This window comes from Oxyura jamaicensis, chromosome 4, assembly GCF_011077185.1.
Source record: "Oxyura jamaicensis isolate SHBP4307 breed ruddy duck chromosome 4, BPBGC_Ojam_1.0, whole genome shotgun sequence".
Lineage (NCBI taxonomy): Eukaryota > Metazoa > Chordata > Aves > Anseriformes > Anatidae > Oxyura > Oxyura jamaicensis.
This window is the reverse complement of record NC_048896.1, coordinates 9,620,132-9,632,981: the sequence shown is the minus strand read 5'-3', so window position 1 is coordinate 9,632,981 and position 12,850 is coordinate 9,620,132. Positions and strand designations below refer to the sequence as shown.

Here is a 12,850-nt window from a genome sequence, read left to right as displayed (position 1 = left end):
ATCCGCAGCCCCAGACAGGCAGCGAGGTCCTTTCCCCCTCCTCCACCTGCCTGGCCACAAAACGCCTCCACCCAGGAGGCCCACAAAAACCTGGTGTGCCCCCGAGCTGGTCCGGGGCTCCCTGCAATGCTGCTCTGAGCCACCCCGCATCCCCCCAGCCCCAGGAGAGGGAGGATGGGGGACAGCAGAGCATCACCATGTGCCCACAGGGAGCGCATCTCTGGCCAAGCAGGGCCTGGAGAGCCGGGGCAGCCTCCAGGGGCAGAGGGCACTTCCCAGCCACCCACCCCATGCAGCCTTCAGCTTTTCCCTTCCCAGAGAGCAGGTGCGCATGCCCAGGGCACCCCAAATATGCAGAACAAGGCTGGCGAGGCCCTCTGGAGCCCCACAGTGGGTCCTGCTCCAGCACCAGCTTGGCACTGGGGACCCGAGGTGAGACAAGCCGCAGGGCTGGACCTTTCCCTGGAAGGTGCCGGCTGCCTCACCCCGGCACGGGGAGCAGCCCTGGAGAAGGGGTTTGAGCACAGCTGAGCATCTCCGCGCTGCGCTCCTGAGCAGCCGTGGGCGTCACTGTGCGGGGAGAGGAGGGGTTTGGAGCTCTTGGCTCCTCCAGCCGCTGCGCATCAGTGATGCTTCCCTGGATCGCGCTGCCATTCCTCCCCCAAAGCGGGGAGTCCTCTTCTCACCCCAGTCTGGCGGGGGGGGGGGGGGGGGGGGGGGGGCCCCCCCCCGGGCGCGGGGGGGGACGGGGAGGGAGCAGGGCTGGATGGAGGGATGGAGAGGGAAACAATGGAGAGCAGCGATGGCAGCAAGCACAGGGAACGCGGAGTAATAAACACTGAGATAAGGGAGAAGAAATGGAAGAGATCTCCGAAGGGAAAAAGGAGGAGGGAAGAAAAGCGAAGCAAAAAGAAATGAGAAACCCAGAGCTGAGAGATTTCCTCTCTCCCTGTGGTCAGGATTAGGGGTTCTCAGTTACTGGCATTGCCTGAGCAAGCTAATTTGTGTCCTGGAGAAGGGGAGAGGCAGAAGGAGAGGAACGACGCGCTGCCGGCAGTGGGAGGAGGTGCGGGTTGATGCTGGGACTGTGCTGTGTGCTGGGCACGTGTGGGCACAGCTCACACGCTGTGGGGCTGTGCACAGGGTCTGTGAGTACGCATGATGGCAGCAACACACACCGCCACACACAACCGTGAGCGTGTTCCCCGTGTCAGAGCATCTGCACACGCGGCCGCTCCAGCACACGCACTGGCTGTGCACTCTCCTCTGCTTGCATGCAGGGAAGAGGAGAAAAAGGCTTGAATGGGGGGTGGCGAAGCTCCCAGGGAGGTGAGCAGGTCCTCGCTTTGATGGGGAAGCCTCTTGGCCCTGCTCTGCCTCCTCTCCGCTCTGCCTGCTCCCACCTCTGCTGCTGGAAGTGCTTCCAGGGACAGGGACACCGCTTAAAGGGGCAGCCCTGAACAATGGCAGCCTTGCCTCTCCCCGGTGCTCTCGAGGTCTGAGGGGCTGCCTCCTCGTCTCCAGCAAAGCACAGCAGCTTCGCACCCGGCACCCGGCCAATTTCTCCATGAGCATGACATCTCCTGCCCCCCTGCAGCCAAAACCCTCGGCCAGGTGTGAGCATGGCTCGGCTGTTCCCATTTCACCACCTTTTGTCCCTCTGCCCACGGCCAGACCGGGAAGAACGTGGAGTCCTGATGGCTCAGACACTTTGCACCCTTGGATCAGAAGGGGAACAGTGCCGAGGTATTTGCTGCAAAGCTTTACTCATTGCATACATTTGCTACACACCAGGGAGCAATCCTGTCTTCTCTGATACAGACAGTGCACATACCACACACGTCATATTATACATGCAGACCCCGCTATGCTCACGTAGCCTCACACACCGGCATCCTCTGTCTCTTGCAATGCAGCGAGGAGGTTTTCATTTTCATCTTTAAAGGCTAAGGCTGAGCAGAGATTCCCTACGTAGACCACCAGCCCAAGCCCCGGGGCTCTGTGGCAGCACCACAAAGACAATGATTTCTCTTCCACCACTGCAATGCACGAGGGGCTCCCCTGCCCAGCCAGCCACAGCAGTGCTGCAGCTGGCATCGCTTCCCTCCCAGCCTGCTTGCAGTCATCTCACCAGCAGCTCTGGGCCGGACCTTTCCTGCAAGCAGGAGAGGAAAGGAAAGGAGGGAGCAGACCGGCTCCAGTTCCCTGCTCCTACCCAGTTCCCAGAGCTCACCGCACTGGATGGAGCGAAGGAAAGAGATAGCAAAGGAAAGATGAAAACCGCTTGCCAGGAATCAGCAGGCGAGAGAGAGATGAGACTGATTTTGATGCAAAGAGTGGCAGAGAAACAGAGAGAAACCAGAAGCAGGTTTATAGCAAGGTAGCTGGGGTTTTGGGTGCTTTCTGTAAACATCTTCTGAGCGTATCAGCTTGGAATCAGATTATTTTGACCAGAGCTACAGACTCAGACAGTAATGAAGAAAAACACGGGAAGGGAAGAAGAGGGTTGTGTTTTCGGAGGGGGAAGGAGGAGAGAATTCTCATTGATTCCCGTGTGTCTGCCTGCTACAGCATCTTGAAAAAATAATTAGAAGGATCAATAAGAAATCATGTGAGGTTTGAAGATAATGAATGAAAGAGGCAGAAGAAGCAAACTGAAATGCCTTTCTTTAAAGCAGGGTAAATTGTTTTTCAGGCAGGGTCTAGCCTCCATTTTAATGCTTTGCAAACAGCTCCAACCATTTTCTGAGCTGGCTTGTGGGTTCAAAACAAGACTGGTCTCTCCATTTAGAGGAGAAAGAGAGAGACAGCCTGAGAATGGGTCCTGGAGGAGAACACTAATAAAATGAACGTGTGTGGGAAGAAATGGAGGCAGTGAAATGGGGCAGAAAGCACACAGCATGCCGGCGATCAGAGAAGGGTTACGTAATAATCTATGGGTGCAGGGATGTAGCAGCAGAGTGAGGAATCCACAACTCAATGGAAAAAGTGGGTGCCAATTTGGGAGCGCTGGCAAGCGGCACCAAGAGCCCACGAGGCTGCCCGGCGGGCAGCGTGCCCCACGCCTGCTAAGCACAGCGCGATGAGACGCCCTCGATGCCACGGGGGCTTCAGGCAGCAGCGTTGGAAGCGGCGAGGATGGCGGGTGGGTGCCGAAAACCATCACGCCCGACACCTGCCTTGTGTGTGGTGAGACCCCTGGGAGAATGCATCAGTGCATGACCCCTACGCCAGGCAGGACCACGACAGCCGACCCGAGCGATGGTAGCAGCCAAGCCAAGTGATGCCAGCGGCCGGACCGAGCGACACTGACGGCCAACTGGAGACACCGCCACGGCAGCCACCCGCGACGCCCCGTGGGTGCCAGCGCGCTCCAGCACGGCCCCGCCGCTCTCCCCGGGGAGCCCCCCGGCAGCCGCCCGCCCCGTCCCCTCCGACCCCCGCCGGGGAGCGTTGCCCCGGGGCTGGCCCGTACCTGCTCGTACCAGTCGCGGCTCGAACACGTGCACTCGGGCCACCAGCCCGGGCCGCTGCCGTTCACCTTGGGCGCGCTCTTCCCCGGCGGCGGCGGCGGGGGCTTGAGGGCGGCGGCGTCGCGGGCGGGGGGCCCCAGCTTGGCCTTGCCGCGGGCGGCGGGCGCGGCCCCCCCGGGCGCCGGCAGGGTCTGCGAGCCGTAGCCGCCGTAGCCGTACTGCTCGTGCTGCCACTCGCCGTAGGAGGGGGGCTCCATGCGCCGCAGGGCCGCCATCCGCGTCACCTCGTAGCACTCGGGGCACTTGCAGCAGTGGTGGTGCTTGTGCATCGCTGCCCTACACCATAGAGCCGGCAGGGTGGGAGGGAGGGAGGGAGGAGGGAGGGAGGGAGCGGGGGGCGGCGCGGAGCGATGCGCGCACGGAGGGAGGGAGCGGGGAGGGAGCGGGGAGGGCGCGGGGAGGGATGCTCGGGGGGCGGCAGCGGCCCCCGCCCCACTCCGGGCGCCTCCTCGCCCCCGTCCCCGCGGGAGGCGAGATGGGGGCGGTTACAGCGCTGGCAGCTCCGCGGGGTCGCGCCGCCCGCAGCGCAGCTCGGGCTCGGGGGCGCTCGGCTGCATGGGGAGGCTCGGCCCGTCCCGGTTCGGCTCGGCCCGGTTCGGCTCGGCCCGGTTCGGCTCGGCCCGGTTCGGCTCGGGAGCGCGGAGCGCGGCACCTGCGGCGGCGCCGAGCATCCTCTGCCCCCTCCACCCCCCCCCCCCGGCCCCGCTCCCCGCCAATCTGCGCCGCGGAGCCTCCGCGCACCGCCCCGCACCGCCCCCGGAGCGCCGGTGGGGATGAGGCGGGGGATGAGGGGGTGCCGCGGCCGGGCTGCCCGCACCCACCGGGGCTTCTTCCCCTCGGGCGGCCCTGCCAAAATCCGCCCGCGACCAGCAAACCCGGGAAACGTCCTTCGGTGGGGCGCTGTGCGGGAATCCAGGAGGAACGGGAAAACCTTTGCTCGACAGTGTCATGCATCACCTGCGGCCGCCCTCACCCCGACCCCATCCCCAGCTCCGAACACATGGGTGCTGCCAGCACATCAGCCCTGCTGGCTCTGTGGTTCCCACCCGGAGGGATTCACTTCACACCAGCCATGATCCGTCCCGGAGTACAAAATCCAGACCTGAGCGATGGTGACCAGCCCGGCAGCAGCTCTGCTGCATCCCCACCTCAGCTCCTGCCTCCCCCTGCTTTGTTACCGCACGCTCCAGCGCCGCACCCTGGGGACGCCACCATTGCCCGGTGAGCCACAGGCATGCCTGGGGTGCAGAAAATACTAGGGCTTTTGCTGGGCCTTCCAAATACTGCCATCAGGGATGGTGAAAGTGCAGTGTTTGGGGCTGCACAAATCCCTGCTTGCGCAGCAGGGCGAGGACACCACTCCCAGCACCCCTCAGCAGCCCCTCGCCTCTGGCACAGAAGTTCAGAACAGTCACCGAGGCAAACTGAAGGACAGAAAGAAAGACCACTGCAAGAACAAACAAACAAACAAACAAAAACAAAAAACAAAGCATAGCTGATCATTTAGGAGAACCCAGACCTGGCCTTCTGTTCCTTAACAGTTGTATTAAACACTGGGGTGGGGGAATAAGTATTTGAAGAACTAGTACATAACTGGGTAGAAGAGCAGAGGGATGAAAGGGGTGTATCGGGGCTCATGTGGGACACAGGTAAAGGAACAAGACAAGCAGGAGGGGTCCGCAAGCTGGTCCATAAGATGTGGTGGTTCAACACCCCAATTCAGGCTCTATGGGCTCCTAGTGGCCTCCATGAGGCTGGCCCAGCTCACGGGTGAGGCTTTTGGGTGGAGGAAGCACAAGTGGGACAAACGCATGCCCCTGCCTGCACCTTGTTTCTTTAGCTCTTTTATCCCCAGTGCAGAAATCCTTATGCACTTTACGAAGGCAGACAGACGAGCTCCTGCAGTGTTTGTTCCCAAGAAATCAAATGCAACGCTTGCTTCTGGGTGAAGGGGAGAGGGCAGAAGACACCCCCATGAGATCCACGTTGTCCCAGAAGCCCCAAGCACCACGCTTGAGAGCCCATCCTCTCCAGCACCAGCTGCACCTCCTTGCCTCTGGGCTGCTCAAGTTACCTCTGTCCTGCAGATGCTACCCTCATGTGCTGCTCTGTGCTTAATGACACGGAGCTGTGCTGCAGCTCAGGCTCACACTGAAATTCCCCTGGCTCTGTTTCGGGCAGTCATCATGTCCCTAGACAAGCAAGTCCGTTGAGCTCTCAGAATGCAGGTCTGTAGGTGAGGCTCACCCTGTGGCTCTCACTTCTCCCAGGGGCTCTCACTGACATACAGGCAGTTATGGGACCTGGGCACACCGTGGCACCAACCCAGTGACCAAGAGATGCAGCAAGATGAAACCAGCAGCTGCACGTAAAGAACTGTGGAGCTCAGTGCCACGGGACACTGCAGCCACCAAGAGCTCACTAAGGCAAGGAAGGACTGGATGCCTGCATGCAAAGCGAGGCTGTTCCAAGTTATTTTCATCAATGAAAAACTGTTAGTGTTTTTGTGTGGAAGGAAAGCATGCAGTGTTGGAATTAATAGAGAACTTTACACTTCAGGCTTCAAGCAATTAGGATAATCTACACATCTTCTGCTGCTCCTTTTGCCATCTCCCAGAGCACGTGGTGCTGGAGGATGCTGGGCTGATGTCCCTCTGCTGGGAACATGCTGCACGTTGACAGCCGGGGGTGACCGGGATGGACAGAGGGCATCTGGCAGCAGTGAGGGCAGAGGTGGGAAGGAGCAGAGGGACCGGGGCAGGAATTTAGCTGAGGAAAGGGAGTGATGCACCACAGCAAAGCAATAAGCCTTGTAGAAACAAGCAGTCAGCATCTCCTCTGTGAACATCAAAGGACACGAAGTCCATCTTGGCCTCCTGCCATCTCCCACCCTGCGACACTGAGATCTGAGTCACGTCAGCATCAAAGAGACATGCCCAGAGTCTGTAACACGACGATAGCTAATTACTGCTGTGGCCCGGCTGCGCACCTCCCTCTGACCACAGTTCCCACCCTAGAGATGGCCCAGTTTGGCTGCAGAGCCTCACCATGGATCCAGGGCCCCCTCCACCCCCGTGAACCTCTGCCAAAGCCGTCTTTGGGCCATGGCCAGGAGGGACAGCCAGGTCTGGAAGGGGCAGACCTGGGCAGGAGGAGAGCACTAGGGCAGGGCACGTGCTGTGTTTGCAGCCCTGACTGCTCACAGCTGCCCCGCTCCAGACATGTCTCCCTTCACTCAGCCCTGCAGTGAGGATGGGTTGGGATAGGGGCTTTCACTTTGAGGAGGAAGCGCAAAAGCAAAGGACAAGACCTGTTAGGGAAAAACACTTTAATAAGGAGCTGAATAAACAAGATAAACTTTTGATTTTTTCCCCCATGGCAGACTGAAATGTTCCCTTCACAAGGAAGGTCTCTGGTGCTTTCCCTGGTCAGTCTCTGGCACCCCTGCAGACAGGAGAGCCGTGCATGCAACAGGCACTCTTCCCCCAACTCACTTGTCTGTGGGTGCCCTATCACCACCTGCAAACCGAGAGCTCCCTCCTGCCCTCGAGCCTCACCTGCTGCTGCTCTCACAAAGTCCTTCCCAGCTTCCCACCACTCGCAGTTCTCTGCCTGAAAACCCTCCCATCCCATCTCAGCTCCTCTGCTGGGAAAGCTGTTTAATTCCTCATTTACAGTGAGCCGCATGTGCTGTCTGCTAGCCCCAATTAAAAGGCGAAAATTCCCTGGTTGTTGCTGCCTGCTTGCAGCACTCTCTAACACCGTGTGGGGCTTGAGACATGTTCTCAGGCTTACAAGGAGGCCAGTGCTGGCTGCCAGCTGCCTCCACGCTGTGCCTGGCTCAAGCTACCCTCAGTGTGTGTCTGCATCTCAGCTGCTGGGGGCGGCACTGCCGTAACCCCCGGGTACAAGCGCCTGCAGCAGTGTGCCCACACCTGGGTCTTGTGGGGCACGAGCTGTGCCCCACGCTTCCAGGCAGCTGTGGGCGTCTTGCCCTGCTCACCTGGGCACTGAGCACTGCTAAAGGAGCTGGGAGCTGGTTTCCAGACAGGTGCCTTCACCGACGGAAGCATTTCAAGGAAACCAAGCGCTCTCTGATCCTCTAGCCTTTCCCACCAGAAGCCTGCCCATCTTATTTAAATTCAGCTTTGGCAGCTGCTCTTTTTACAGGTGCTAATTTCTGCAAAGCATCCAGAAATCCCCGGAGATGGTGCTATTTACACGGCACGAAGGCGGCGCGGAGCTAGGTTTTATCTGGCGTTGCCGGCATTTCAGCCCCTGTTGGCGCATCCTTCCTCTCACATGAAGCCCTGCGGGAAGAGGAAGGCAAGTGTGAGGCACGGTGCATCCTTCCCTCAGCAGCCTTTCAAGGGCAGTCTGAAGGAAGGGGTTTGAGCCATTTCAGAGGGTTTTGTAGCACTTGTAGCTTTTCTAGGAATGGAAGATGCCTTTGGCCCAAGCGGTGTTGGCTCTTGGTGGGGCAATTTGGTTGCTGGCAGTGCCTGCGTGACAGCGAGCGGGGTGCGCTGCCACTGCCCCAAAGCCATGTGCTAGCGTGGGGCCTGGGTGCAGGTGGGGAAGGCCTCACCGTTCTAATATACGAGGAGGAAGCTTGGAACAGTCTTGCATAGGAGGTACCTTTCTGGACTGCAAACACCTGCAGAAAGCTGCCCAACATCCAAACCACAGGGCCAGCAGCGGGGACAAGGAGCAATGGGAGGGAGCACGGAGCGAGCAGGCCACAGGGAGACAAGAAGCAAAGGAAGAACCAAACAAACTTGGTCCAGCCCTGCCGATTGGCTCCAGACCCAGTTCCAGCAGGGATTTGCAATGTCTGTGGATTGTCAAATGAAACTTTCCAGCACCTCCCTGCCTGGGCTGCAGAGAGTAGCAATGGAGCTGGTGGGGTCCCGTGAGCCATTGAGGGTTTGCACGGCCACATGGAGAGGAAGGGGCAGGAGAGCAAATACCTCCTGCTGAGACTGCTTCCCCACCCCACCAGGAGCAGTTCACGCTGGGAAAAGCACAGTTAGGATAATAACAGGGCATACCAAGGGACCAATCGCTCTCAGCGCTCAGTGCAGTTGCCAAACAGATTATTCTCCTCCAGGGCAAAACCACTTTCATTCTATTAATGATCCCTGATATGTTGCCCAGTGCCACGGTTCCTGTATCCTCACTAGTGGCAGCAACTGCACAAGGTTCTTCAGTAAACACCAAGATCTACTCACAGCAGTTGCAATTCCAGCAAGCAAAACCTCTTCCCCAGCGTGTGGGGCAGAGGAGCAGAGCACCGCAGCTTCATCACAGAGACTTGCGGCAGGTTCCTAGAGCACAGCCCAAGCTCCCTCCACGTGGAGGAGAGCCCAGGGCTCTATTTAATAGTAGGCAGTTGCAGGTGTTGTGGATTTACCGAGGGCCTCGCGGCACCCACAGTCACTGTCCCCAGCTACTTGGGACAGAGCCTCCTGCCTGCCACGCTCTTGCTCCTAGCACAGGGGAGAGGGCTTTAGGGGGTTCTGCAGCGCATGTCCACTGGGGAAATGACGTGTCAGAGCAAAATGTGGTTTTAAGCACCAAAGGCACAGCTGGAAGCCCATAAAATACAGGGAAAAGGCCCTTACCCCAGATTAAACATTAACAGGTCTCAGTTGCTGCATTGGCACGGCAATTACAGCCCTGCCACGCCTCGTGGGTGCCCAGTCCTTGCGCACGCCTTGCTTCCTCTTACACAGAGCACACTTGGGGCTGATGGAGCAGGGGGAAAGTTTGAGAATGTGGCGAGGGCACAACTTCACAACTCAGAGCCAGAGGCAGAGAAAGGAGGTACTTTGAAACCTTCTGTCTCCTTGCAGGAGGGAAATTTATGACTCCTTGCATAGGACCCCAAGACTCGCAAGGGCTTGGCACCGCTCTGCTCAGAGCCAGGACAACACAGAGTTGCCCAGAGGGACTTTTCCACCCACTCAGGGCACAGGGAGCCAGGTCTGTTCCCACCCTGCACGGGAGGACGAGAAGGGAGCTCTGTGTGTCCTCACTTCTCTCTTTGGAACGGGCAGCCCTGCTCCAACCTGCCCCTCCCGGACCACAACCCCCCCCCTCCTGCAGCTCCCTGAAACCAGGGGGTCACGGTGACCCCTCAAGCAGGACCACCCCCGCCCCGGAGCAGCAGCCTGCTGATGTCCCTGGGGAGACCCAGAGCCCCCGGAGCCACCCTCCACGGACGCGAGGTGGCCGCCCCCTCGGCGCTGGCCTCCCCTCTGCACACTGCCGCGTCCCCTTTAAGGGAGAAAGCGCTGCTCGGAATTTCTGAATGGCTGCCCCCGCCCCGCGCCCGCCTGCCCCCCGCTCGGCCAATCAGCGGGCGTGCCGCAGGGCCGCAGCCGACTCACGGCCCTCTCTTAAAGGCGCAGTGTCACCGCCAGCCCTTTCCCTCCGACGCCTGCACGGCGAGCTGGGAAAGCTGCGTTTCCCAAGCCCTGAGGTGACCTTCAGGTGTGCGCCCACCCGCGGGGCAGGCAGGACGCTCACCTCGGCCTGACAGAGGCACAGACACACCTACAGGGCTGACATGCCAGTGGCACAAGCCTGGGGTGACAGGAGACCTGGAGGGGTAACGGTGTCACTGCCCCCACCATGGCTTGAGGCTTGGTTTGGACGCACACCGGTCAGGTCCCAGGGTCTGGCCATCAGTGGGACATCACAGACGGGCTCAGTTTCACCTGGAGGGAAGCCGAACCATGTGCTCTGCCACCAAGCCACGGCATAGCAAGGGCAGGCAATGGGGAGAGTGGTTTCGTCACCCCACTCTTGTTGTGCACCAAGGCAGTGCCGTGGGTGCTCTCCTGCAGCAGCACAACGCTGACACACACAAAGTCTCCCTGCAAGAACACCACGCGAGACTCAGCTTGCAAAATCTGCCACTGCGGGGTGGGACACGGCGACACAACTGGCCCAGGGAGAGAGACCTGAGAGCACAACAGGGGGCTGCAGCATGCCCATGGCGCAGCAGGCATAGCTCACCCTGGTTTCAGCAGTGAAACCATCCCCAGGACCAGCCTATGCCTCCCCCAGCACCGCAGTGCAGTTCCCCCTCAGTTCCTCTCTGCAAACCCTCCCGCAGCCTGCTGGAACCTGGCTGCGAAGTGACCTGCTCTCAGAATTACCTTGAAAAGCGGGGAGGTGTCTGGCAGGACACTGCCGTGGTCCTGGCAGCCCCAAGCCCTGCTCTGGACACGCGCAGATGAGCGCCTGGCTGTGGGGCTGGGGAAGCAATGCCGGCCAGGCACGATGCTCTGCAGGCCACTGCTTTGGGCACCGGCACGCCAGGGCAGTGCCAGCTCCAACAGCTATCTAGGCCACAGAACGCAGAGGTCCTTTGCCTGAATCTCAGTGTTTGGAATCATTTCTTAGGCGCGACGCCAGCCAAGTTCTCGCACGGCGCTGTGTGCGTGCAGGCTGCATGGCTACTATGGGCGTCAGAGTGAATCCTTGCTTCCCCCCAGCAGAGCACTGGGTTGACCGTAACGCTCGTGTCACCGCAGCCACACATGGTCCAACTGCCTCAGAGCAAGCAGAGCAAAGCCAGAGGCAGCAGCATGTCACAGAGCTCCTTTAAAACAGGTTCACACCCAGGCTCACGAGGGACAATTCCCAAACCTGCACTCATCCACTGCCCTCGTTCCCCTGCAGATTCCCCTAATTCCTACAAAAGCCAAGGATAATGGATCTTTCAGCATAGCTCAGTGCTGATCCTCCAAATCCTAAAGACTAAAAACCCTCACGAGCAGTTATCATGGCTGCTCTATTTATAACAGTGCTGGTGCTGCCTCTGCCACCAGAATCCTGATTTCCGTCCAGCCCGACGCCATTAAGATGCAGCGACGTTCCCCCAGCTCCAGCGTTCCAGATAGAAAGCAGCTGGCCTGCCAGGCTCCGCGTTCAAGCTTGGTTTGTTCCTCTAAAAAAAATGGAGAGGAGAGCCTGTTTGTTTTGCAGAAAGGCACCCAGGAGATTTGTCATCAGCCTCCTGAGAGACTGGGGAGGCTGCGAGGGGGAGCGAGGTGGCATAGCCCCCGCTGCAGGCTCCTCTGTGGGTCACGGACCCCCTGCGCCTGCCTCGGAGCAGGATTTTGCTCCATTGTGCAAGCACCTGTCCTATAATCCAAATTACTCTGGCACAAAAGCCACCGCTGCAAGGCACGATGTGCGTGCACCTGGGGCTTGGCGGGGGAGCAGGCAGAAGCGAGCAGGAGGGCGGCAGAGCAAAGCAGGGTGGGGGCAAGGAGGCGGCACAGCAGCACCGGGATCCCTTCCAAGCTCCTGGCTGCTTTGTGCTGCGGGAGGTGGGCTCCAGCAGTAACGCGGTCATTCACCCCACAGCATCACCTCCTGCACCGTGGGGACCTGTGTTTAGTCCCCATCCCACCAAGATGCCAGCGAACGGTCTCAGTTCTTGCTTTCAGAGCTCTGCATTAAACCCTGGAAAAGTGTGAACCTCGGTGTACAAATAACCACAGCAGCCCTGCTCCTCTGGGACAGCAGACGTGCACTAGAAGGGGGTAAATGAAGCTGGAACGTGAATGTGAAAGGAGGAAGGACTCCAGGCTTGTCTGGGTGGCCATCTGTGGGACAGTCCCCACCACCGCACATGCTTGCACCGTCACAAACAAATAACTCCGAATCAGTGACAATGACTTGAACGAACGTACAGACCAACAGCCCCTTCTCCAGCAGGGCTTTCCGATGCTGTGGAGCCAGAAAAGCCTCGGAGCCTGATGAGGATCTTCCTTTTTGCAGAAATAGCCTTTGGTTTCAGACAAAGTCCCCAAACAGAGTAGGAACAGGTGGCTGCGCATGACCCTTTGGTTGACAGGCTGGTGGCTCCACCAACTTTTTCATCCTTCACTGGAGCTGTTGGGAGAACTGAGGTCTACACATCTCCTTGTTCATCTCAGCAGCAGGAATAGCAAGAGCCTCTAGTAAAGCCGAGGCCATTCAACCCCAAAACGTCCACTGAAGTGACAGCTCTCACTGACACAGCGCTCGCTGAAGTCCCCTTTGCACAGCAGCATCCTCGCGACACAGGCAGCCAGATGCCCAGCCGGGTGCCCGTGCTGCACAGGCTGACGGACGGCCCAGCTGGAGCGAGTTACAGCAGGCAGACATCCTCCTGGCCTCAGTGCTTTGGCTTCCAAGGCTGCGTCTGCAATGCTGAACCACAGAACTGCTGGAGAAAAAGTTCAGAACCCAAAGCTCACCTCCGGGGCCTCTGGGCTGCTGCTTTTCTTCTCTGCTTCTCCTAAAATTCTATGTAT

General features: G+C 59.2%; 1 protein-coding gene across 9 annotated transcripts in view; it reads right to left on the bottom strand.

The window, feature by feature from the left end:
• Positions 1–12,850, bottom strand: part of DLG3 (discs large MAGUK scaffold protein 3) — a 75,495-nt gene that overhangs the window by 49,009 nt on the left and 13,636 nt on the right. For 4 of the 9 annotated variants that reach the window (XM_035324327.1, XM_035324328.1, XM_035324329.1 and 1 more), the window contains exon 1: positions 3,476–3,850. The exons of 4 other annotated variants lie outside the window; for them this stretch is intronic. In XM_035324327.1, the coding sequence (XP_035180218.1) occupies positions 3,476–3,802 (327 nt within the window). In that variant the 5' untranslated portion in view covers positions 3,803–3,850. Of the gene's footprint in view, positions 1–3,475; positions 3,852–12,850 lie in introns of those variants that run through there. One more of the 9 variants, XM_035324330.1, reaches the window with a different exon arrangement.